Source organism: Cibotium barometz, chromosome 11 (genome assembly GCF_041138505.1).
Source record: "Cibotium barometz isolate CiBa-2024 chromosome 11, ASM4113850v1, whole genome shotgun sequence".
Taxonomy (NCBI): domain Eukaryota; kingdom Viridiplantae; phylum Streptophyta; class Polypodiopsida; order Cyatheales; family Cibotiaceae; genus Cibotium; species Cibotium barometz.
The window spans coordinates 20,716,405-20,742,578 of NC_141056.1; the positions used below are offsets into that span (position 1 = coordinate 20,716,405).

Here is a 26,174-nt window from a genome sequence, read left to right on the forward strand (position 1 = left end):
CTCGCCCATTTCTTTGGGACATGGATTCTTCAGTTATATTGGATTTTTGAGACTGTGTCGTCTCGCCCAATCAATGGGACATGATTATATCTTGAATATATGGCTTGAAGCTTAAAATTGCGCACAACTTTTAAGAAGTTAGGGAGGATGTCACCAGCCTGGACATTTCCCAATCTGAAAGGGGTCTAGTGGACTCCAGGATGTTTAAATATTTGGAAAGTACAAGCTTTGGGAATGGGGGATTATCCTAGAATACAAAGGACCACACTCCTAAAATTTAGGAGAGTTGCTATTTTTGGCCCGACTCCGATGGAAATTCTGTTCGCGTCATTACATCTGGAATTGAGCAGATACCAAGAGTTGGCAAAGTGCCTATGACAGAATGTCTACCAGTTGGGATATTTTTAGAGGTAAAGATTATGGAAGGACCCATCTCTTAGATTGGGACATGTGGCAAGAAAGTGAACCAAAGTGAGACAAGTGGCCTGACACTTGTTAGAAAAAGGATCAAAGTGAGACAAGTGGCCTCACACTTGTCACTTCAGCTATTGTGTGGCTCTCCACTTGTCATCGTAACCTTCTCTTGCCATTTTAGCTCATGGGAGGCCCAAATCTATAAATTGGAGCCCTCTCTCTTCATTAATGGAGGCTCTCTTGCTCCACACTAGCCTCTACCACCGTTACAGGTTGCCCTAATGATGGCTACTCTCTTTCTCTCTCACGACTGTTTTGGAGGCTTCCATCGCGAAGAAATACTGAAGGCAAGGGTATTTAATCATTTATTATGATTTCTAGCCATTGTACTTGTTGTACCAGCATTTGTACTTGCTGTACCTGCTATACCAATCCTTGTACTGGCTGTACCAACTTCTGTACTTGCTATACCACCCATTGTATCGGCTGTACCAGCTTCTGTACTTGCCGTACCTGCTATACCAGCCACCGTACCGGCTGTACCAGCCCTTGTACTGGCTGTACCAACCTCTGTACTTGATGTACCACCCATTGTACCGGCTGTACCAGCTTCTATACTTGTTGTACCTGCTGTACCAGCCACCTTACCGGCTGTACCAACCACTATACCGACTGTACCAGCCATTGTACCTGCTGTACCGGCTGAATGGAGAGTTGTACTTGCTATACCCTCTCTATTGCATGAAGACCCGTGGTTTTTGGGGAAGAATTAGTATCCACACGGAGGTATATGGATTATATTGTTGGCTCGGCATTTCTACAGCCTATGTTCCGGCTTGGTTGCCTCGTGTTGGGCTGTGTTATGGCATTTGTATATGGATAATCCGGCATCTCCCGTGGGGAGAGTAAGGCCCTCAAAGCTTGTACATGATATTATTCTCCTTGGGTAATAAAATACTCCAAGGGGGGGGTCGGCCCATTCCGGCCTCTATGCGGTGTCACACGTGCAAGCTCCATTTTCAGCATTTGTGGATGTTTTGTCCAGCTTTATGTTTTATGCAAAGTGATGATGGATATGTGTTAAGGCTGTGGCCATGTTTAAATGTTTTAATATGCATTGATGGTATCAACAAGTGTGTCAAAGGCCCTAGTCCCCCGGGCACCCGCCGCGAGTTTCAGCTAGTTGTTATGACACTAGCATGTCCACTAGTGGCTTTTTGCTTTCGTCTCGGTGGATCATGTATATCATGGCTGCGCAAGAAACAACCGACAGTGGCCACTTCCAACTGTGAAGCTGAGTACAGGGCAACTTTTGCAACGACAATCGAGTGTGTTTGGCTCAGCTACCTTATGGCTGATTTGGGTGTAGGACAACAACCCTCTTGAAAAGTTCAATGCTTTCCGCAAAGCTTTGGGCTTGTTGCCTTTTAGGAACTGATCAGCTATCCCTGTACATGTTCACTTCATCACTTCAAGGGGGATTTGTTGCTAGATGCAAGGGTAGTGATTGGTGAACACTAATAGGACTAGCCGAGGCACTTTTTGCTCTCCAGAAGAGGGGTTTTTTCCCCCTACCCTTATTTTACTTATAAGCTTCAATTATATTGTACTTTGACACTTTACCCAATACATTGCAATTTATGCCTTTCCTTGCACTCTCTCATGACTATACTTTTGTGTGTGTTTGTGTGGGTTCTTCCCCTAGGCTGCACTTTCTTTCCAACAATATCTACAGCGCTAATGCTATCAAACAAAGCTGCCTAGCTCTGCTTTGTATATTGATGAGATCTCACCATTTTATGTCAGATTTGGGGATGCAAAGTCACGACTAGTTTAGGCAGTGGTGCCCATTCTATTATACACCGAAATCTTAGCCATTGCAGAACGATTATAGAGACATTTGGATGCACTTCAAAGTTTTTGTGACGAGAGATATCTCAAGGTCAATCTTGGTAAAACCAAGGTCATGGTCTATCACACATCATACAAGGTTACATCTAGCCTATCTTTCTCATATACAGAGAAGCCCACGTTGAGATTGTCTCATCTTATGTGTACCTTGGGATTACTTTTACAAGCCCAATCTTCTCCATGAAACCAGCTACCCCAATGCACACTTGGTGAGAGGATATTCATCCCTGGCCCACCTAGAGAGGCAGTGTTTCTAGGCCCATTCCCAGGAAACTGTTGGGGTGGGCGATACACCACCAACGATTGTGTGTGTGCGCCCCCACACAGTCGTGAAGATGCAAAGAATCTCAAACGGGGCCTTTCTTGTGGATGCATTTATTGTGTTGTTGTGGGCAATCTCTACAAGCAGTAGATACTTCTCCCATGCACTCTTTTGATATGCAACATAGCACTTGAGAAGATCTAACACGGCTGAATTTCAAGCCTCACTTTGTCCATGTTATCAAAGAGAGCCTTCCAAAAGAGGCTCACAATCCTAGGATCTCTATCCCCCACAATGGACTTTTACATACGATGATACTTTGACACTTGTGCTCAGTTTTAATGGTCTTCTTCACAGGCAGGAAATGGGTTTGCGTGCTTGCTAAACCTATCCATAATTGTCCATATAGTTTTGTTACCATATTGGGTCCTTGGGAAATCCATTATGAAGTCCACAGCTATATTTTTCCATGGCTATGAGAGAATAGACAATGGATGAAGTAACCCGGAGCCTTTTGCCTATCAAATTTCACCTTTTATATCAGGTGATGCATGCACATGCATATGCTTCTATGTCCTTGCGCATGGCTAGCGAGAAGAAATAGCACTCAATCATGCATGTAGTAGGCAATATGCCTCGATGACCACCATAAGGACGAGCATGACACTCATCCATAACCTTTTGCCTCATGTCAAACACAACACAAAGACAGTTATCCTTCATAAGATAGCCATCTTTGATCACATATGAGGCATGTGCATGACCAAACATCAAATCAATCCATAAACTTGCATCTGCATCTTCATGCCGCAAATCTTGCATTGCAGATAAGTCCAAAATGAGATGCAACTGAAATTGCAGCCACAGGCCCACATGGTCTCCTCGACAAGGCATCTGTGTGTGTGAACAACCCCTAAAAGGGTCACTATTCTAGTAGTGTGTGAGCAGACTCTTATAAGAGGATAAGATAAGTGTGCCACTCTTATTAGAGAGTGATATTTGTATGAGTCAAAAGATAAGGCTTCAAGCCTACAAAAGCGTTGTACTTGGTACGTGATCATCACATCTATCATATCAATCTAATCATCATTGAGTCGTGCAATATTCTCTCTCTCTCTCTCTCTCTCTCTCTCTCTCTCTCTCTCTCTCCACACACACATACACCATGGATCTCTTTGATCCCCATAGCTAGGCTTGTATGTAGCTAGTCAAATCATTTTTCTTTTCTTTTCCATGATTGAGTTACCTCATGGAACTATAATAACACTTTTGGTCTTTCCAACCCTTTCGAACTTTTAATATAACTTTATGTCTTTCTCTCCCCAACTCCAAATCCTCAATTTACTCCAATGCCATAGAGTAGCACCGCCACAAGAGGTGGGCATTGATACTATATCGGGGACATCTAGCTCTCGGCAAATTCAGATCCAAGATATGCTCCAGCACCATAGGGTAGCACCACCAAAGGAGGTATATACGCTGACCCTAGAAAAGATGGCACATGATGATGTCTCCTTGATTCATTGATACAGGGCCCATGTAGTACGCGGGCATAGTTTTATTTGGCAGATACGACTTCAAAAATCTAAGTTTACAAATGGATCGTATGTACCACATTTTCGGTCTCATCGACCCATTCAGTCTTTAGTAAGACATTAATAAAACCTTTCTTTGGGTCTTTAGTAGATGTCAATAAAATCGGACTTTCTTTCTATACACACACACATCATTACAATGGTATTAGAGCAACTTTCTTGAGCTCTATTTTCAAGCTACTTGGGGGTAATTCTTTATGAAAGGCAGCAAACTATTCTCATCAGGAGCAAAACCATAGTTCCTGGAAATGGCCGAAACACCGGGTTTTGGGCCGTTTTAGCCATTTCAGAAGATCCAAAGGTCCAAAACGCGCTTCATTTGTTTCAGCCGCTTGCATTTTTGAACTGGCACGTTTTGGCTGTGCAGCCATTAACCCCTTCCATGTCGGCCGTTTCCCTTACAAAACTCCAATTTTAAGCTGATATTAGCTTCTCTTTCGTTCTTTCTTCTCACCTATCTCCTTTTCCCAAGTCTCCACTCATATACTCTACTATTTTCTTACATTCTCATTTTTCTCTTCTTCTCTCCCCGATGTGGCATTCCCGTTTTACCCCCCTCAACATTGTTGCTTCCGTTTCTGTTTTCCCCATTATCCACACTACGAGGGAAACCCACCATCCCATCTCAGACTATGCTCGTGACCAGTCTTTTTGACAATTGGTTTAATAGGCAAGGGATGGTATTACAGAAATCATCAGATAATTCTCAGAAAGGGTCTACAGATAAACAAAATTCCCAATCTAGTATACACAATAAGGTCTTACACTCACGCTATAGAGGAAAGATGAGAGAAATTTTGCAAGATACCTGTACAGGAGTGAATCTAACTGTGTTCTGTTTTGGTTTGTCCTGGGGATAAGGACCTGGGTCGGGAGGTACATAAGCTTCCGCAATAACTTTTTCTTTCTCCCCCCTCTCATCAGGAGTGTCTATCCTGGACTCTGCTGCCAATCCTTTCCTTTTAGAGCCATTTGGCTTTGAAGCACTCATAAAAGCCTTGGGTAATGTCACACGAAAAGGGGGTACTGACGCCTTATCTTCTTTTCCACTTCCACAAATGAATGAAACCTGCAACAGGGAATCAAGAGTTGAAGATAAACACCACAATAATATTCAAAACCCCAGTGAAATCTCAAACACAGGGTAAATACCATGCAAATTCAGAACTTACATCATAGCCTTGAAACGAATCCTGCAGGTGTTGTGCATCCAGAAAAGTATCTTTGAAGTCAATCACATTCAATTGGTTCGGCATATTTTTCCACTGTGCAGCACCAGGGTCACCATATCCCAAGATTATATCCCGCAACCAGCCAGGAACAATGTAATCTTCATTCATTAAATCTCTGATAGATTCAAGAATAGCTTTAAAGTTGTTCTCTTTCGGTTTTCTTCGCATGAGCACATTGAAGGTGGAATAGATGTCCTCCTCCTTCTTTTCACCCATTGCAGCCACATCCATGTAATATTGAGCTGTGTCAAGGGCTACAACAACTGTACGAACTTCACCCTGTGGAGGCTTCCGTTCTTCCCTCTTCACTCTACCAGTAAAATCATTCATGAGATGCCCTCCCTCATCACGCATCTCAATAACTTCACAACCACGAACATACTGTAACCCAAACCTGTCGGGAACACTCAAATCCATAGACTCTTCTTTGCTAAGATGTTCTAATGGAGGCTGTATAGAGAGCAAAAAGAGAACATCATGTTCCTTCAGTTCATCCCATTCAGATCTCATGGATCCCCTATACTTTTGGACAGTGAACGTGACTTCAGCTAAGCAAGCAGAAGGCTTCACCTCTCCAATGTTAGGCCTTTTGACTTCACTTATTCTGAATTCCTTTATAGGAACTGCCATTCTGGCCCATCCTCTGAATGATGTGCCTCCTTCCCCATTGACATAAGCACCCATGCGTTGAAGAATGTCACGAATGTCCTCCCTTATTTCATAAGTGGATTCCAAGCGGAAGAGATTGAAATTTCGAAGCAAGTAATCATGAAGAGTAAGAAACTGCAGATTTAGCTTCGGTAGAGCAAGACAGCCTTCACCCGTGTAATTGATACTGGGCACGAGACTCTCGTCCCACATGACTTGCTCATTGGGATAAAGAGGCAGAGCATTGATGGCTTCCCTCTGTGAGAGACGTTTCTCAAAAGTTGAAACCAACACCTCCACCAGAAAATTTACTCTCTGAGACCATGGATCACTCGAAGAAAGAATATTCAACTGCAAGACATTCCCACACACATAAGAGGGGTTCAAAAATGAAGCCTGAAATCTTACTGTACATTAAATCATGACTCTGAAACAGAGAGGACTCACCTTGTTGCAAACTAAATCCTTCATCTCTTCAGGAAGCAGTACAGAAAGCTTCTTTGAAAGATCATTGCGTTTCTCTATTGCTCCGATGTTGGTCAGAGAAAGGTCTCGCAACTGCATTTACACGCATCCAAAATGTACAAGGCAAGTTACCATTGCGGGTGCATAGTGAGTGCATCAAAACAGTTAGTGTCTGCTAGGTGATGAGTTGTACTGTCATAAGTCTTAAGCCCCCCCCCCCCCCCCCGAAAAAAAAAAACAAAACAAAACAAAAAATTCCAAAAATCCAAAATGAACCTTGAAGATGAAACTGCAAAAGTAAGAGTCCCATAGTGCAAAGATTGTATGCCTTGACTCTATATTGTGCTAGGTTCACTTCTACATCATACTAATGCAAAATATATCAGCTTGTAACATTAATTTCATAAGTACTAGGTGTGATGAGCTACAAGTCCCCCCTATAAGCCTAGGCGCACCCCTACCCCCCGTTCTCTCCTTGGTTCGCACCCTAGTGCTCTCTTGCCCACCCCATGTACACTCACACCACTCCTCTTGCCCGCATTCCACACCCTAGTGCTCTCTTGCCCGCATTCCACCTACACCCCCCACCCCCGCTTTAATTCCCCCAGTCGGGGTTGAGCACAATCTTGACACACACTTAAACTATTAATGCTCGCAAACAAAGTGAATTGGCACAACACAAAACAAGATAGCAATGGTGAAAATTGAAATGACACTACAATAGGGCCGGAAAGGGCTGACCCCCCTTGTAATATGATGTGTGTTATCAAGGAATTTTACATACAAGCTCCATGAGCAATGCTTTCCCGATTTCAACATTCATGCATATGAAAACAAATTCAAACATGTTGTGTCGTTGTAGAGGTTGAATCATGGTCACAAGAAACATTTTGAGGTTTCGAAGTTTTTTTTCCAAGGTTTTGTCCGTCGCTAAAAAAAACCATAAGTTTTGAAAACATACACACATACATACATAAATACACACACACACACACACACACACACATGGACATATATATATATGTACATGTACATGTATATGCATCTATACACCCTGTGTTTTCCTCTGGATAGTATGCAGGTGGGCACGGGGACAAGGTGGACTGTGAATGGCATCAATTTGGAGTTGAAAAGGAAACCCCTGTGTGGACAACCCCGAGTGTGAAGGGGACAAAGAGATTTTAATTAAAAAGGTTCTATAACCCTTTGGTGGCCCAAAAAGACTATTTTTGGGGAGGCTACTCTCTCTTGGAGGATGCGCCTATTTTTCTCTCTCTCTTGCTTTTTGGAAAAAAGGGAGGGAAGGGGGGGGGGGGCCCTGGCGGGTAGAAAAGAGGCGCATCTCTTTTGATGAAAAGGAGCTTTGGCTTATGAAAAAATCTGGCAGACTGGTCGGGCTAGGGGACTGGGGTGCTTCTTCGTTTTCTCCCTCTCCTGACTATTGGTGGGTTGAACAAAGGAGTAGCCGGGCTAAAGCTCTCTCTCTCTCTCTCTCTCTCTCTCTCTCTCTCTCTCTCTCTCTCACAAGCGGACAGGTCTACAAGGAGGGCTCGACGGGCAGATGCAGCAGAGATACGTGCTTTTCTCCTTGGAGGACTGTCGGACTGCAGGAAGCGCACAGTCGATCTCTCTCTCTTCGCAAGTCTCGGGGAGGTTCTGGAGACTGAAGGATATGCTTTTTGGTTTGGTTTTTCTTGGTGGGCAGGGCACGCGTGTGCTTTTTCTGAAGGACGGCTGGCGGACTGAAGCAACAGCACATGTTCTCTCTCTCTCCCTCTTTCGCTTGGCACACAAGCAGGCTGGACTACGCACAGGGCTGAACTCATGCTGTGCACGCTTTTTGGAGAGAGGTTGGCTACAACAGAACTGCAGGAGTGCTTTCTCTTTGGAAGGGCTGGCGGGCTGGCCTACGGGAATTGCAGGGCTGAACAGCACGCTTTTGGATTCCCTCTCTCTGGTGGAAGGCAGCTCTGCAGGTCTGCTCTCTCTCTTGGTTCTCCAGGAGATAGGTCACATGCAGGTAGAAGGTACAGGAATGGACACATGTTTGGTACAGCCTTGCTACTGATTGGACACGGGACAGGGAATCCATGATAGAGATGGATAGTACACTTGGAAGGTAGAGAGGGTTGGTATAGGTATGTCGACTGTATGGTATGCTGTGCTGTGATACGAGTTCTTTTTTGAGAGAGAGTTTGGGAGTCTGTGTTGTGATGCAGAAGCACTGGATGTGTCAGGGTGTGATGTTGTTCATAGGGTGAGAGACTATGGATGGTTGTGGCAGCCCTAATCATGGGAGAAAGCTTCTGTATGCAGACTCAATGTGAGAGAGTCTTTCGATGTGAACAATGGCTGGACTTGTTTGTGGATGCCGAGTGGACAAGAAGCCATGATGCAGGGTCTTTGCAAGCTTCAGGGTTCTGCTGTTTCTAGCCTTATTGTAATCAAAGCTCTCTTATAATCAATTAAAGAAATACCGCAAGGGACGTCACTGCGTTTTGGAGCCAATCGATGTCCTTGTACTGTTTGCAAGAGCACTCTAGCTCCCCCTGTTTGTTTCCCTTTTCTTGGTCCTCAAAGGTGTTGAAGTGTTTTGTGTGCGAGTGTTTGTTTCACACCGCCCTTTGGTTTCGTCTGAAGATCGAGACCGGTTTACATATAGATATGTAGATATATATATATTATATTATATTATTATATTATTATATCATATTTTATATATACACACACATATACATATTTTCTCCACAGTGTGTGCGCGCGCATTTTTGCAACCCTGTTTCCAACATTTGGTATTAGAGCATATGCTCCTCGCCCCTATTGTTGTTGCCTACACGTGTGTGCTTAAGATCCCTAGGGTTCTTGGAGCATACAAATCAGCCTTAAGCACCCCGTGCTTCAGGCCAAGGCAACATAGCAGATCCTCTCATCTTTAGCCAGCATATGTGCAACCGTTCTATAGCTAGTCTTCCTCATCCTTGCGTTTAACAATCCACAGTCATCATTCACATCATTGAACAAAGTTATTTATAGTAATACAAGAAAATACTCCTATTCGTAGGGGGGACCCTTTAGTAGGTAATTGGAACCCAATCTGGTATCGACTCTCATCTTCACTCTCAACTCTTCTATTAACCCATTTCTAGGGTTAACAAGAGGCTTTGTATGGTCTTAAGCAAGCTCATATGAGAAGATACATGCATACTTGGTTGTACAAGGTTTTTACAACAGTCCTACTGACAGTACCCTCTACATTAAGAGAACTAAAGATGAATTTTTGGTCATCGTGCTATACATTGATGAGATGCTCCTCACAAGCCCTAACGATGATCATATTTCAGCTTTTATAACTGATCTATAGAGATCTTGTCAGGTCTTGACCCGTTGCACTGTTATTCGGACATTGAGTTTCAGCAACGTAATGATGGCATTGTTATGCTGCACACATTATACAAAGAGGCATTGTTGAAGCGGTTCAATCTTGGAGACTGCAAACCTGTTGCTACACCTATGAAACCTGGTTTGTGACTTAGTCTTGAAGATGCAAGTGACCCTTTTGATGTTGGCATGTATCAAGAAGCTATAGGATGCCTTGTCTTCTTATGTAACACCAGGCTTGACATTCACTATGGGATCTCAGTATTGAGCAAATTTGTGCATAGCCTAGACACAAAGCATTGGCAATCCGTCAAACGGGTGTTCCGTTACCTAAAGGACACCAAGCACTTTGGGTTGTTTTATCCCAAGGAAGTAAATCACAGCCGCATGCATTTACAAACGCAGACTGGGCAGGATGTTATGACACACGAGTGTCCACAAGTGGTTTTTGCTTTTGCCTTGGTCATTCATGTATATCATGGCTTAGCAAGAAGCAATCCACTGTGGCCACTTCTAGTTGTGAAGCTGAGTACAAGGCAGCGTTTACAGCTACAATTGAGTGTTTTTGACTCCTTATTGTTGGGTATTGGCAAGTCCTTAGCCACTACCATCTTTACCAGCAGTCAGCGCGCTATGGTAGTTGTTGCGAGCAATCTAGTTTTTCATGCTCGCACAATGCACATTGAGGTGCATTATCATTATGAGATGCTCCACAGGAGAAATCAGCTTGGCTTATGTGCCGACACAAGACAACATGGCAGATTTATTCACGAAGGCTCTCTTAAAAGAGAAGTTTGAAGCCTTTCGCAAAGCTTTGAACTTACTTCCATTTGGGGATTAGTTTGGGCTCCCTCTCATAGTCCAAAAAGCCTAGCAAATCTCTGTACTTTTAGTGCCGATACAAGACAACATGGCAGATTTATTCATGAAGGCTCTCTCAAAAGAGAATTTTGAAGCCTTTCGCAAAGCTTTGAACTTACATCCATTTGGGGATTGGTCTAGCCTCCCTCTCATGGTCCAAAAAGCCTAGCAAATCTCTGTACTTTTAGTGCCATCTCACCCCTTGTTCACATCATCACTTCCAAGGGAGATTTGTAGCCATATTTGGTAATGATGTGTGTAAACACACTAAGACTAGCCGGGACACTTGTTTCCTCTTTAGGAAGATTTTTTCTTTGTGCTAGTATACACCCATCTTGGAGTATACTTATCATCTTTATATAGCACACATTCATTATCTATCTATCTATCATCTCATTGTGTGCTCCCTTGAGCTTCTGCAGTGTGTGTGTGCACCCATTCGTACAACCCTATTTCCAACAATGACCAAGCTCCACCATGTAGGAGAACCTCGAAGGAGCATTCAAAGAGTGTATGGACTGTTTTTGTGAGTTAACTCTTCAAAAATCCCTTCCTTGAAGTTGGTGCATGATTCAAGAGGAAGGAGGAAGGGAGAGAGAGAAAGGTTACCAAAGCATAGAGCATGGTCATTGGTCCATCTCAACAAAGGCCACATCTCTCCCATAAGTGGGGAGGGTTATATGTGCATGTATATGTGTGTGTGTGTGTGTGTGTGTGCGCGCGCGCGCGCGCGCGCGTGTGCTCGCGCATAGGTGTAGAGAGAGAGAGATACAAACATACATACATACGTATGTATGCATGCATGCACACACACATACGTATGTATGTGTAACTTGGTTAAACACAATGCTAATCAATACACTTAAATACACTAAGATTTGATGGACGCTTGCTCAAATACAAGAAGTAAATTGCCGAATTGACAAGAGACACACAATGAGCCGGAACGGCCGACCCCTCCCTCAAATAAAGTATATTGATCTTGGGAGAATCAAGTACATAGTGTCATGGGCATTTCTGACCAAATTTCCATACCAATGCATATGAATACAGTATTGAAAACAAGTGGTTGTCGATGTAGACTTGCAATCCACACTACCCTCTCAAGTGTCCATGTTCCCTACCATCTGCTCTCTATTGTCCCATTGTCTATATGACTAATGACTAACCTTGGCCACCCTTTTATAGACTCTTGGCCGGTCATCGGGCGTCCACACTTGGGCGTCCGCCTGTTAGTCTATCCCTAACTCAGCTCGCCAATCAGCCTACCTAGCTCCAAGCTTCCTCAAACCTCGAAGCTAGTCTTGTGTGAGTGTAGCACACGGTAGACACACACTGTGAACATGACATACTCCCCTTCCTCTAAGAGCTCACTCCTGAGCTCACTCAAAAGCCAGGGTAATCTCTGTGAAAAGTAGTCAATGTCTCCCATGTAGCGTTCTCCTCAACACGATCCTTCCACTTGATCTTGTATTCCGTGATAAGCGTATTATGCAATCTTCTTTCACGAAATCCAAGAATCTTTTCAAGTTCGTGTGGAACAAATGTCATGCCTTCGACATCGATGATTTCTTGATCCCCATAGATCTCCTCGTAGAGCGCTCCTGGTACGAGACTCAAAACCTGCAAACAAACAAACAAACAAGAAGGGGGTGCAAGCTTGACTCACCACCCAACCATGACATCCGTGGGCAAGCCCACAAACTTGGCTGTCCCCATCGAGACACGAGCTGAGCTAGCTAGGTTGACGTACCGACCAATCTCTACCTCGCGACGTCCCAAACCGCCACGAAGCTACCCTCGCGGGCCTCGAGATTGCTGCCGGCCTGGGCTGCGTAAAGCAGGTGCACGTCTGCACTAGATCCAGGCTCCAGACCATAAAGCTCTCAAAAAAGAACACGGGAGACTCTATATGACTAATGACTAACATTGGCCACCCTTTTATAAACCCTTGGCCGGTCATCAGGCGTCCGCCTGTTAGTCTATCCCTAACTCAGCTCGCCAATCAACCTGCCTAGCTCCAAGCTTCCCCAAACCTCGAAGCTAGTCTTGTGTGCGTGTAGCACACGGTAGATACACACTGTGCACATGACACCCACCAACACATGGTAGCAACAATCTGCAAGAGAGCACGTAGGACAAGAGAACACTACACAAGGTATGTGATCTTGTAATCCGGTTCCTCCCTCCTGCTACTTGCTCCCATATTTAAGCATAAAAGCTCACCAATAGCAAGTAGAGTCGATGACAGCGAAAGTCTTCGCGATGGAAGTCCTTAGAGTGTTGAGATCTCCGATTTGTCGTATTTCTTCGTGAGAAAAGTCTTCAAGAGGATGAAGGGAACCTTGGGAAAGCTTTCCCTATGGTTCAACTTAAGAAAGGAGGGCTGAAATTAGGGTTTTCAGCAAAAAGACCAAAAATTACAGCAACAAAGAGAGCTGTTTTGCTGAATTTCAGTCATTGGGAGTGTGTAGGAGAGTGATTAGCATCCAGAAACACTCTTGGAAGCTTGAGAAACACCTTAGCAAGCTTGGAAATGGAGTTGGGAAAGAGAAAGTGCAGAAAATGCAGCCCAACAGCCCTCATGAAGGAGACGCCAATCTCTAGAGAGAGGAGGAGGAGTGAGGTGGTGAGTTGTCCAGTGTAGGTGGCACGCAGGTGCTTTGTGGAACAAGCTAGAGTGGACACATGGCGGGTTACTCCCTTTGTACAAAGGAGATAAGGTCTGGGCGGTGAACATTGGGTTATGACCACCTCGGGACATCAGTGTGTGTGAACACCGGGCTGGTCATAATTTATAAGTGAGTTTTGGTCGCCCAAAACTTAATGAAGTGTGTACACACTCTGCTGGCCAAGTTTATGACTAATACTTACCACCTGTCACATGCCACATAACCATGTCAGCAGACACTTTCACACGCACGGTTCGCAGGCGGACGTCCCCTTACCCGGAACTACACATTAGTTAAGCAAGCATAAAAACAGCATGCAATATCAATTGCAAGTAAGCACATAAAGATGCTATACAATGCAGCATTGGTATGGACAATCCCCCTTCATGAGACTATACCAAAATAGACGTGCTCCAGGCAAGTACACGAGGTACCAGACCCAATGGAACACCAATCCACCAGGCATTTCCGGGCATGTACACAGAGGCACAAGTCCCAACGAAAAGCCAAGTCCACAGTATCACATGAGTGGCATCAATCCCCGGCATATACAACTGCCATGGACACCAGTCCAATGTACATACATGATGAGAAAGCACTGGTGGACCAATTGGGTGGCCAAATGGTGACATCCCCCCCAGCTTCTAAACAGTTGTCCGCAACTGAAAAGCATCCAAATATGTCTGAAGCACATGGGGGCAATCTCTGAAGAACTCTTCATCTACCCATTTAGCATCAATGGGAAGATAGTTCCTAAACTTCACAAGGTAACACCTGACAACTTTGCCTGCAGCAAGCTTGCGTTTCTTGTGATACACAATCTGCTCTGGCTGCAAGATCTCCTCAAGCTCATCCACTTCTGGTGGATCCTCAATGACCGTTTCACTGGACTCCAGGCCTACATACTTGCGAAGGAGACTGACATGAAAAGCATTGTGTATGTGCCAATGACTAGGCAATGCCAATATTAAAGCCACTTCATTGATCTTCTCAATCACTCCATAGTACCTGGTTGCAAGCTTAGGATATGCACTCTCTTTGCCAGGCCTCTTTGCAAGTCTTGCTTTCTCAAATTTCAACAATACCCAATCATTCTCTTTAACATCTAATTGCCTTCTATGCTTGTCGGCAGCCTTTTTATGCTTGTCTTGTGACCTTGCAATGGCTGTCCGCACTTGAGCAAAAGCAATATCCAAGTCTCTTACATACTCATCAACTGCAAAGATCTCATCGTTTGTGCGAAGGAGAGGTGGTAAAACCACCTTACCATAAACAATCTCAAACGAGGCCTTTCCCGTAGATGCATGTACCGTGTTGTTATATGTAAATTCCACAAGCGGTAAGTACTTCTCCCAAGAAGACTTCTGATCCGCCACATAACATTTCAAGAGATCCAACACGGGTGAATTTGTAACCTCACTTTGCCCATCCGTTTGAGGTAGATAAGCTGATGAGAAGTCCAATTTGGTGCCCATATTATCAAATAAGGCCCGCCAAAAGAGACTTGTAGTCCTAGGATCTCTATTTCCCACAATGGACTTCGGCATTCCATGATGCTTGAACACTTGTGCAAGATATATTTTAACCATATGCTCAGCTTTGATGGTCTTTTTGACCGGCAAGAAGTGAGCTTGCTTGCTAAACCTGTCCACAATTGTCCAAATTGCATCATTACCCTGTTGGGTCCGTGGCAAGTCCATAATGAAATGCATTGTAATACTTTCCCATGGCTACACGGGAATAGGCAAAGGCTGAAGCAAACTTGGTGCCTTTTGCCTATCAAATTTAATCTTTTGACAGGTGATACATGCACGTACATGTGCCTCTATGTCCTTCCGAATACTTGGCCAAAAGAAATACCGCTCAATCAAGTGCGTAGTAGGCATTACGCCTCTATGACCGGCATATGGGGGAGCATGGCAATCATCCAAAACCTTTTGCCTCATGTCAGACACCACACATAGGCAATTATCTTTCATGAGATAACCCTCTTTGATCACATATGAGGCATGTGCATGACCCGATCAAATCAATCAAAATAGTGGCAAAATCAGCATCCGTATGATACAAATCACGCATGGCAAACAAGTCTCCATGAGAGGCAACCGAGATAGCTACTACATACGGCTTTCATGACAATGCATCGGCCACTACATTCTTCTTTCTTGGGGTGTGCAAGATCTAAAAATGAAACATAGAGAGAAAATTGGCCATCCTCATATGCTTCTCTAACAACTTTAGTTTGGGTAAGAAAATACCTCAAACTCTGGTGATCTGTCTTCACAGTGAAATCAACCCCAAGAAGGTAATGTTTCCATATAGTAAGTGTATGAATTACAGCCAAGAGCTCTTTTCCATAAATGCCAAGAGATAGCTCTCCATCATGCAATCTACGGCTCTCATAAGCCATGGCATGTCTCTCTTGATTAAGAATAGCTCCTATGCACTTTCCAGATGCATCACATTCCACACTAAAAGACTCTTGCAAATCCGGAATGATCAACACTGGACTATGAGTAGTTGCATCTTTCAATTTGAGGAATGCATCCCTCTCTACATTAGTCCATTTGAACACGGCCTTCTTCTTCGTCAAATCATGCAAAGAAGAAGCAATCCATGCAAAGTGCCGAATGAACCTGCGGTAGTAAGAGCATAATCCAAGAAAACTACGGATCTCATGCACCGAACTCAATTAGAGCCAATTCCAAATTGCATCAATCTTTGCAGGATCCATCCGCACTCCATCTTTGGCCACAATATGCCCAAGATAATGTATCTCTGACAAAAAGAACTCACTCTTCTTTGCATTTATGAAGAGTTTATGCTTACAAAGTTCTTCAAAAACAATGGCCAAATGAGCTCTATGCTCTTCTTTGGTCTTCGAGAAGACTAGGATGTCATCAAAGAAGACACATGTACCCACGGAATATCTGATCCATCATTCTATTGAATGTAGCCGAGGCATTTGTAAGACCAAGAGGCATTACAAGATACTCATAAGGCCCAAATGCTGTCCTGAAAGCAGTTTTGTGTACATCCTCAGGCACTACACGCACTTGATGATACCCACTCTTGAGATCAATTCGGCTAAAACATGCCGATCCATCCCACTTGTCAAGGATGTCATCTATGCATGGAATCGGAAACCGATTCTTGACGGTAAGCTTATTCAAACCTCTATAATCCACACACGTACGAAAGGATCCATCCTTCTTTTGAACCAAGAGGACGGGTGAACAATATGGGAAAGAGCTTGGCTGAACCAAACCCTTCTCAAGAAGCTCATTCGCCTGCTTCATGATCTCCTCTTTTTGGGATGCACTTACACCACAGGCTGGCCTATTAGGTGGTGAGCTACCCGGCACGAGATCAATGCAATGATCTTCCGATCGTACGGGTGGCAACTCATTTGGTAACTCATCAGCAAAACAATCATTGTGCTCTTGCAAAAATTTTAGCCTATCATTACTAAGAGTGTTTACATGTACATTATTTTTCTCAACATGATCTCGTACAAAAATCAAGTACGCAAAAACACTCTTTTTCATTACTTTCTTAATTTGTACATGAGATACAAGGGAAATGGTATCATCCTCTTCACCAGTATCAATTACATGCTCTCGATCTTTATGCATGAAGGTGATCTTGTTGGTCTTGTAAGCCTTGCACGGATCAATACGTGTATGCCAAGGCTTTCCAAGCAATACATCACAGCTATTCAAAGGCACCACAAGAAAATCCTCGTGATCCACATAGCCTTGAATGTGTATGCGCAATTTGCCAAAAATAGGCATGACCTGCACTTCTCTACCAACAAAGGCAGCCCCTACTTCAATTTGAGGACCCATGTCCTCCACTTCAATACCCAAAGCAGCTGCCATCTATGTGGATATGAAATTCTCAAATGCACAATCATCAAACATGAACAAAGCGGACTGATCCTTGAGCTGTCTCCAAGCTTTACATATAACCCTGTCTTTGCTATCATGTGAAGTGTTGCCCTGCACATCCGGAACCATATGCACATTAGGCTTTGATACATTTGCATTATCACGCTTCTTCTTGTTTGGGTATTGCCTTTGCAATATGCTCGGTGCTACCACAAGTAAAGCATTTTCCCTCACTCATATATTGCTTTTTCTGCTCCGGAGTGAGACCATAGTCTCTCAGTTTGAAGGGATGCTTCTTGGTAGTGTTATTTTCAGCCTTTGGACCATTTTTATCTTGGTTTTGGTCCTTTTTAGGTGGTTGTCCATCATTTTACAGGTTTTGGACAGCCCTCTCTTTGCCTTGAAATGAGGGTTTAGCCTTATTGGATCGACTCAATTTGAGTTCCAATTGCTCGGTGGCGATGGCGGCTGCGATTAGTTGGTGTAAGGTATGACCAGGATACATTTGTAGTCCCGCTTTGTATACGGGTTGCAATCTCGATTGAAACATTCTCTTCCTTTCCGCCTTGGTGACCTGCATAAATGGAGACACCTCCAAAAGCACTTTCCAAAACTTTTTTACATATGCATTTATCGATTCTCTCTCATTTTGCTTCACCCAATCCCACTTCATTGTTATCTCATTCAATGCATTGGGAGGCAAGAATTGAGCATAGAACCTCTCCTTGAACTCTTCTTATGATCTAACAGGATTCGGTGAGAGCTTCTCCGTGAGCCACCAATGGACAGCAGTGCCTTTCATGAACATGCTTACATGCCGGATCATGGATTTCTAAGTGAAATCCTCATCACTGAAAGGAATATCAAACTAGGCAATAAAAGCAAGTGCCTTTGATGCATCATATTTTCCATGATATGTGTCAAACTTCACAGATTTGTCTCCCGCTTTAAAGTCATGAGACTTTGATGCATATGTTTGTCCATTGGGACAGTCCCTGTGACTGGCATCATTTTAGGAGCAAAAGATGATGCATAAGGCATAGATACATGTGCCCTCTAAGCTGGAGGAATGGCTGGCCCCTCAACATGCATTGATACATTTTCAGCCATAGCTTCTCCCTCGCGAGCACACTAGAAGGCATGAGTGGCATGAGAGAGACATGGAATACTTGCACCAACAGAAAATTGCAACCCATGTTGCATGTGTTGTGCATGCATATTTTCAACCGACAATGGCATTTGACATACATTTTGACCACTATCATAAACATTGTATCCTTCACGGGCTACATAAGGTATTCCTGCATGACGTGAAGTCACTGATTGTTCCTCTCCCATAGCATGGAGATTCATCCTCTTAGACATAAGTTCTTGTTCGGCCACTTGTGGGGATTCCAAGACATGTGGGATGGTTGCCTTTTCTGCATAGGCATCCTCGGTACGAGCCAAGTATGCACGTGCTGCATCCCTCGGTTGCATGTGCAACTCTTGAGCGATCATTGCCATTGCATAATCCATATAAGATTCAGCTTTCTTGGCCTTCAAACGGTTATGTACCAATGGATCCTCGCGAAGACGGTAGAGGTTCAATTCTTCTTGTTGTGCATGAAGAAGAGCCTGCATACGAGTAAGTTCAGCCCTCAAGACTATGGACTCTTCTTCCTGCATCTTCTCTTTTCTACGGGATGGCTGTCCCACATATTCATGTTCTCTATTGTGCACCACATGAGTTTGCTCATCCTGTAAAGCATTGGAGGCATGCACTTCATTGTCCCTGCCTCTTGTATTAGCATCTCCAACATTCATTGTATGCTGTCCATAATGTTCTAAGTGTAGAGATAGCTAGTGTTCACGATGATCGTCTCTCACGATAGAAGTGAAAGAGAACCGTATGCTCTGATACCAATGTAACTTGGTTGAACACAATACTAATCAATACACTTAAATACACTAAGATTTGATGGACACTTGCTCAAATACAAGAAGTAAATTGCTGCATTGACAAAAAAACACACAATGAGCCGGAACGGCCGACCCCTCCCTCAAATAAAGTATATTGATCTTGGGAGAATCAAGTACATAGTGTCATAGGCATTTCTGACCAGGTTTCCATACCAATGCATATGAATATAGTATTGAAAACAAGTGATTGTCGATGTAGACTTGCAATCCGCCCATGTTCCCTACCATCTGCTCTCTATTGTCCCAACAATCTGCAAGAGAGCACGTAGGACAACAGAGCACTACATAGGGTATGTGATCTTGTAATCCGGTTCCTCCCTCCTGCCACTTGCTCCCATATTTAAGCATAAAAGCTCACCAATAGCAAGTAGAGTCAATGACGACGGAAGTCTTCGCGATGGAAGTCCTTAGTGTTGAGATCTTCGATTTGTCGCATTTCTTCGTGACAAAAGTCTTCAAGAGGATGAAGGGAACCTTGGGAAAGCTTTCCCTATGGTTCAACTTGAGAAAGGAGGGCTGAAATTAGGGTTTTCAGCAAAAAGACCAAAAATTACAGCAATAAAGAGAGCTATTTTGCTGAATTTCAATCATTGGGAGTGTGTAGGAGAGTGATTGGTATCCGGAAACACTCTTGGAAGCTTAAGAAACACCTTAGCAAGCTTGGAAATGGAGCTGGGAAAGAGAAAGTACAAAAAATGCAGCCCAACAGCCCTCATGAAGGAGGCGCCAATCTCTAGAGAGAGGAGGAGTGAGGTGGTGAGTTGTCCAGTGTAGGTGGCATGCAGGTGCTTTGTGGAGCAAGCTAGAGTGGACACATGGCTGATTACTCTCTTTGTACAAAGGGGATAAGGTCTGGGCCGTGAACATTGGGTTATGTCCACCTTGGGACATCAGTGTGTGTGAACACCGGGCTGGTCATAATTTATAAGTGAGTTTTGGTCGCCCAAAACTTAATGAAGTGTGTACACACTCACTTATAAATTAGTGCTAACTCCTAAGGCCAGGTTTATGACCAATACTTACCACCTGTCACATGCCACATAACCATGTCTGCAAACAGTTTCACACGCACGGTTCGCGGGCGGGCGTCCCCTTACCCGAAACTACACATTGGTCAAGCAAGCATGAAGACAGCATGCAATTTCAATTGCAAGCAAGCACATAAAGATGCTATGCAATGTAGCATTGGTATAGACAATCCTCGTTCATGAGACTATACCAAAATAGACGTGCTCCAGGCAAGTACACGAGGTACTAGACCCAATGGAATACCAATCCACCAGGCATTTCCGAGCATGTACACAAAGGCACAAGTCCCAACGAAAAGCCAAGTCCACAATATCACATGAGTGGCATCAATCCCCGACATATACAACTGCCATGGACACCAGTCCAATGTACATACATGATGAGAAAGCACGGGTGGACCAATTGGGTGGCCAAATGGTGACAGTATGTATACATACAGACACTTACATACAAATAGGTATGTATGTATATATGTAAACATACACACGTACATATGTATGCATGTATGTATATGTATATACACACACACGTGCATATACATATGTACATACACGCATACATATGTATGTGTGTGTGTGTGTGTGTGTATAGAGAAAGAAAGAAAGATATATTAACGTCTACGAGAGGCCAAAGTCGGCCTATTAGAAGATGTAATTTTTAACCTGCTACAATACATATACATGTGCCCTCCCACACACACACACACACAAATATTTATGTATCCAGACATCAAAGACCAAGAGCTCAAGTAGTACCAAACCTTAGGGATCTTTTTGAAGCAAAGCAATTGAAAAGCTTGTAGCTTTGAGCAGTGAGCAAGAAGCACATCATCATCACTCAGCTGAGAGCCTGTCTGATCATCAATCTCAAAGCCCTCGTAAAACCGCAGCAAATCAACAAGTTGGCCAAACAGGCGTCCTTTGGAGTGAGAATATAGAGCACTCAGTCGACACTTCGACACAATTGCGAAATCCTCAATTAAAGCTCTTGTAAATCTGCGACCAAAAATACGGCACTGGACTGTTTAAAGAAAACAGATAACTGAGTAATATGAGAGTTCTATAACGAGATAAAGTTGATGCTGAAAGACCAAGACAAGCACCTGCGTGTCGGTAACTGGCTAAGAAGATCAATCAAAAACTCCACGAAGCGCTCACAATACAATAAAGCATCCACAGCTACTGGAAGCTCATCAGAGTCCAACTCGTCTTTCCCGTTCATACCACCATCCATGAGGCTGTGATCCTTGGCATTGTGAATGCCAACAACTGAATCCAGTGTCTATACATGTAATCAGATTACATCATCAAAATTGGTCCTTTGCTTATAAAACCAGTTCGGACAAATATCACCAACCATGCCTACAACTAAAACACTGGGTAGAGCTAGCACTAAAAATGGCATTGCCAAAGAGAACGTCACCCTACTGCCAAGGTAAACTCAGGTCCATGCACCTCGGAAGGAATAGAACTGATGAGAAGCTCAAGTAGAAAATGGGGAGGAAGCCAAAGCCATAAACATTACAGCTGTCAGCGAGGTAAGGCAGTTGTACTATGTAGTGGTGCCATCCCATTCCTAAAACAAAGGAGAAAATCAAACCATTGGTTGGTCACCAATGGTATCCTTCTCCAAAAGATACTCATTATATTCATAGTGCTTGTGAGGGAAGACTAAGATGATGCCACAGCCAAAAGATAAATTCCAAATAATTAAAACCATTTTTACTCATGAAAAAGGCTCAGAAGCTTTTATAGCAAGTGCTTGTTCAGGCAAACAGGGGTGAGGTGGTAACAAGGGAGGATCCAACAACTACTTCAATGTATTTGGATAGTTCGTATGCTTGCCGAGTCTACTTACATATGACACATGCACCACCATCATATACACATCTAACACCAGATTCTTTACTATAGCATCAAAACGTTTTACTTCAACTTTCAAGCACTCACTTCGAGAAACTCTTGCAAAAGCGACGGTATGAATTTCACTTCCAACTTTTCTCTTATGCTAGTAGATCCATCCCCTTTCTTGGCAGCTCGGGCCTCTTTTTTCACCAACCTCTTCCAATGTTCAATCAACTGGTCATGAAGTGAGAGCTCGATCTGCCCATCCAACCATAACAAAAGTTTTGAGTACTCGACTCAAGTCAGCAAGTCTTAAAGAAATCTCAAGGTAACGTTTGTTTGGGTCCTACCTGAAGCCGCCCCCGAGAGAGATAATGCCAGAGTTGCAAAGTGACGAGTTTAAGAACCGGTCCTCGTACCATCTCATCCTCTAAACTCTGCAATACATAAACAAACTCAGAAAAAAAAGCTAAGACTCTGAAAACAATGAATTACCACACTCTATGGATATCTAATCTGTTGTGAAACTAAGACAGGTGTCACAGCCCCTTTCACACATGGGCACAAAACGCTCGCCCCCTTTCTCGCATAACTCTTTGATAGGGCCTTATATGAAGGCTTTCCCCCTTCTTGGACTACACATACCATTGTCCCCATCCATAAAGTAGGAGACCCCACCAATCTCAACAACTACGGGACCATTATGATAGGCCATACGATGGCCCAAGATCTATGGGGCGGTTTAGGCTGAGATCGGTTTTTTGGCCTAGACAGGAACTGAGAGCCACAGGCCAGGCAGGCTTCAGGAGAAACGAGCCACCGTTAAGGAGGTGAGGGTGCAGAGGTAGCATGCACATTGCTGTTTTGTGGATTATGATGCATAGAGGTCAAGGGAAATGATCAATCATAGATGCTTGGCTTCCAGATTTGATTTGACACATGTATTTAAGTGCTTGTGTGATGGACATGGCCACCTGCCATGTTACACACCTCCACACAATACCGGCACCAGACACGAGGCTCAAGCAGGCTGAACAAGCCCTAGGCCCTCGCATGGGACATCTAGGCAGCCCATCAACCAGTCTTGCAGACAAGGGTCCAAGTTGGCCAACCCATGTGCAGTTGGACAGGCTTGCACGTGGGTGTTGGGCAGCGCACATCAAAAGCTGTTTGGCAACCATCGTGTGTGAAACCACTCATTAAAATATGAGTCATGGCTGACCTATGGTTATTATCTCCAAAGATTGACTTGTAATTGGGTTCTTTATGAAGTAGTGAAGATGGCCAACGGGAGGAAAACACCGACTAGTACCTATCACCTGTATATAAGCAGCATTGGAGGTCCTTACAAGACATCTCAAGCATACCCAGCCAGCGTTTCTTCTACTAGGAGCAATTTTCAAGAGTGAAAGAGAAGGTTCTGATCTGCAGCAGCAGGGTTGGGCTGAGTACTTGTTCCTAACAGCAACAACTGGCTGAGATCAGGGAAAGACCTTTTCAATATCATTTGTGTTTGAATTCAGTTAAAAACCTTTTCTTGTACATTAATATAGATTAGGATTTAGGTCTACATTTGTGTATATACTTCTGTTTTCTGTTCTTTCTACTTTCTAATAACACACATAATCTACAGTGGGTATCGAAGCCAAACGTCGCCGGTGCATTAGTGAGTCCTAATGGCATCACCACAAACATGTTCAATCCTAAAGGATGTTTTTGGAATGTCAGCCCGTAAAGGTCCGAACCTAATGATAGCCACTTTTGAGATCTATCTTCAAAAAGATCTTAGCACCATTGGGTTGCTCAATCATGGGCATTGGGAACCTGTTTTTAACTATGAGCTTATTGAGTGCACTGTAGTCCATGCATAATCGTGCGGACTTATCTTTCTTTTGCAAATGAAAGAGGCGCAGCAAAGTGCAAGGATGAGGGCCGGATAACTCCAGCTCAGAGTAATTGGGAAAGCTGCTACTCCAATTCGCCCTCCAATGCCTTAGAAAGGCGATAGGGGAACGTACTGGCCGGTTCTGTCCCGCGAAACAACTCGATGCGATGAACCTCATGACGATTGGGTGGAAGCTCAGGGAGGACATCATCCTTCAATATAATATCTTGATATTGTGCGAGGAGACCGTCCATCCTTTGCTTCAAAGGGGTTGCTGATTGAAGAGTAGACTGTTGGCTACGGACATAAATCAAAGCACATTCAGCTCCTTTTGTGATGGCTCTTTGGGTCTGGATATGGGAGATGAGTGGAATGTCAGGAATGCTCCTATCCCCGCAAATCAAGACACGCTTAAAAACACCATCAACAATTGTGTGAGTGTCATGCCTCCAAGCACGGTCACGGACATACCTGACCACGATCCAAAATCCTCACATAGAGCAAGGGAAATAGAAACATTCACTGTAGTGGTAACTGAAGTAGTAGTAGCCTCCTCAATAGAATCACACAGCGTAGAATCAGGCTCCTCCTCCATAGAAGGCAAAGGGACCAGCAACACATCCTAGTCACTGGTTGACGAAGAAAGAATCGGACCTCAGAAGCTTTGAGCAAAGATAGCCCACTGTCTTCCTCAAAAACATTACCAGAGATATCATCCTGGCAAGGAGAAGTATGCACAGAAACTAAAGGCAGGGCAACACGAGAAACAAACTCCTCAGATGCAGTGAGCAAAACTGGCCCACTATCCTTCGCTGCAGGAACATCTTCAAAAGAAGTATCCACAAAATCATTGGCTACAGAGCACCCAAAAGCAGAAAGCATATGCCGATCACTGGCATCACCATACAAGTCACAAAGCAACTGCCACACATAGCAGGTAGAAGCATCATCAGGAGCATAGATGAAGTGTCGAAGAACCGAATCCTGACAATTCAGGAGGAGAAAGCCGTAGATCTGTTCGTCAGTCTTCCTCCACCGACACATCCTCCGCAGAGGGCTGTGGATTTGGGAGAAAAACGCAAAGGAGAAGGTCCTGAAAACAGGGCTGAATCTGGGGCAGCAAAGAGGTTGCTAAACCGGGAGCTTTGATACCATGAAAGACTGCACAGAGCAGAAGCAAAGTGGCACTAGAATGTGCTGAACAGAGAGTGCAAGAGAGAGAGAGATATGGAGAGAACTATGCTGAATATACTGAAGCAAAACAGTCCCAAGCAAGAGACACAAATAGTCTCATAAGTGAGGGAGCAAAATATGTACAAGACTGAATGAATAATGAGGGGTACCCCACCTATTTATAGGTGAGGAGGGCTAGCCGACTGGTAAAATACCAAAAGGGGTGGGAAAAATCCCAGAAAAATATGCAAAATAGGGGTGGCCAGCCCACAATCAAGGGCCATACAAATGGGACCAAAAGGACACTAGAAATGGGCAGAAACTGGGGATGAATGTGCTAACAGGTGGTCCAGTCTCTGATGACACGGGTGCTTGCCAATGCTTTGTGCCTGGGCTGTGCATGAATTTGCTCAACAAAGACACCCCAAAAGATATGTCTGGCCTCGTGTTACACAAGTAAATGAGACATCCCACTGCCTGGCTGTAAATGCCGGCCTCAAAAGGCTCTCCAATATCATGCATAGTAAGCCATACACCTGGTTCTACTGGAGTAGAAATGCGCTTACATTCATCCATGTTAGCAAACTTTTTATGCACTTAGTTTGCTGCATAACAATGCCATCATCTGTATGCATAAACTGTATGCCGAGATAGTAGTGTAAAGGCCCCAAATCTGACATATCAAATTCAGCTTTCAAATCTGAAATTTGTGCTTTGCTAGTACCTATAATGAGCATGTCATCTACATACAAGATGACTATGAGAATATCGGCACTGGTTTCCTTCACATACAATGTGCTTTCAGCTGGACTATTCACATAACCTTGGCTGGTTAGATGAGCATGTATTTTATCATACCAAGCTCTTGGAGCTTGCTTTAACCCATACAATGCTTTGTGTAACCTGCATACTTTATGTTCCTCACCAGGAACTACAAAACCAATGGGCTGATT

General features: G+C 43.9%; 1 protein-coding gene across 3 annotated transcripts in view; it reads right to left on the reverse strand.

The window, feature by feature from the left end:
* Nucleotides 1-26,174, reverse strand: part of EMB2765 (P-loop containing nucleoside triphosphate hydrolases superfamily protein) — a 71,451-nt gene that overhangs the window by 12,393 nt on the left and 32,884 nt on the right. For all 3 annotated transcript variants that reach the window (XM_086804943.1, XM_086804944.1, XM_086804945.1), the window contains 7 exons: nucleotides 22,514-22,600; nucleotides 22,269-22,421; nucleotides 21,422-21,600; nucleotides 21,080-21,314; nucleotides 6,510-6,620; nucleotides 5,355-6,413; nucleotides 4,991-5,251 (listed from right to left, as the gene is read on the reverse strand). In XM_086804943.1, coding sequence (XP_086661069.1) covers nucleotides 4,991-5,251; nucleotides 5,355-6,413; nucleotides 6,510-6,620; nucleotides 21,080-21,314; nucleotides 21,422-21,600; nucleotides 22,269-22,421; nucleotides 22,514-22,600 — 2,085 coding nt within the window. The remainder of the gene's footprint in view (nucleotides 1-4,990; nucleotides 5,252-5,354; nucleotides 6,414-6,509; nucleotides 6,621-21,079; nucleotides 21,315-21,421; nucleotides 21,601-22,268; nucleotides 22,422-22,513; nucleotides 22,601-26,174) is intronic.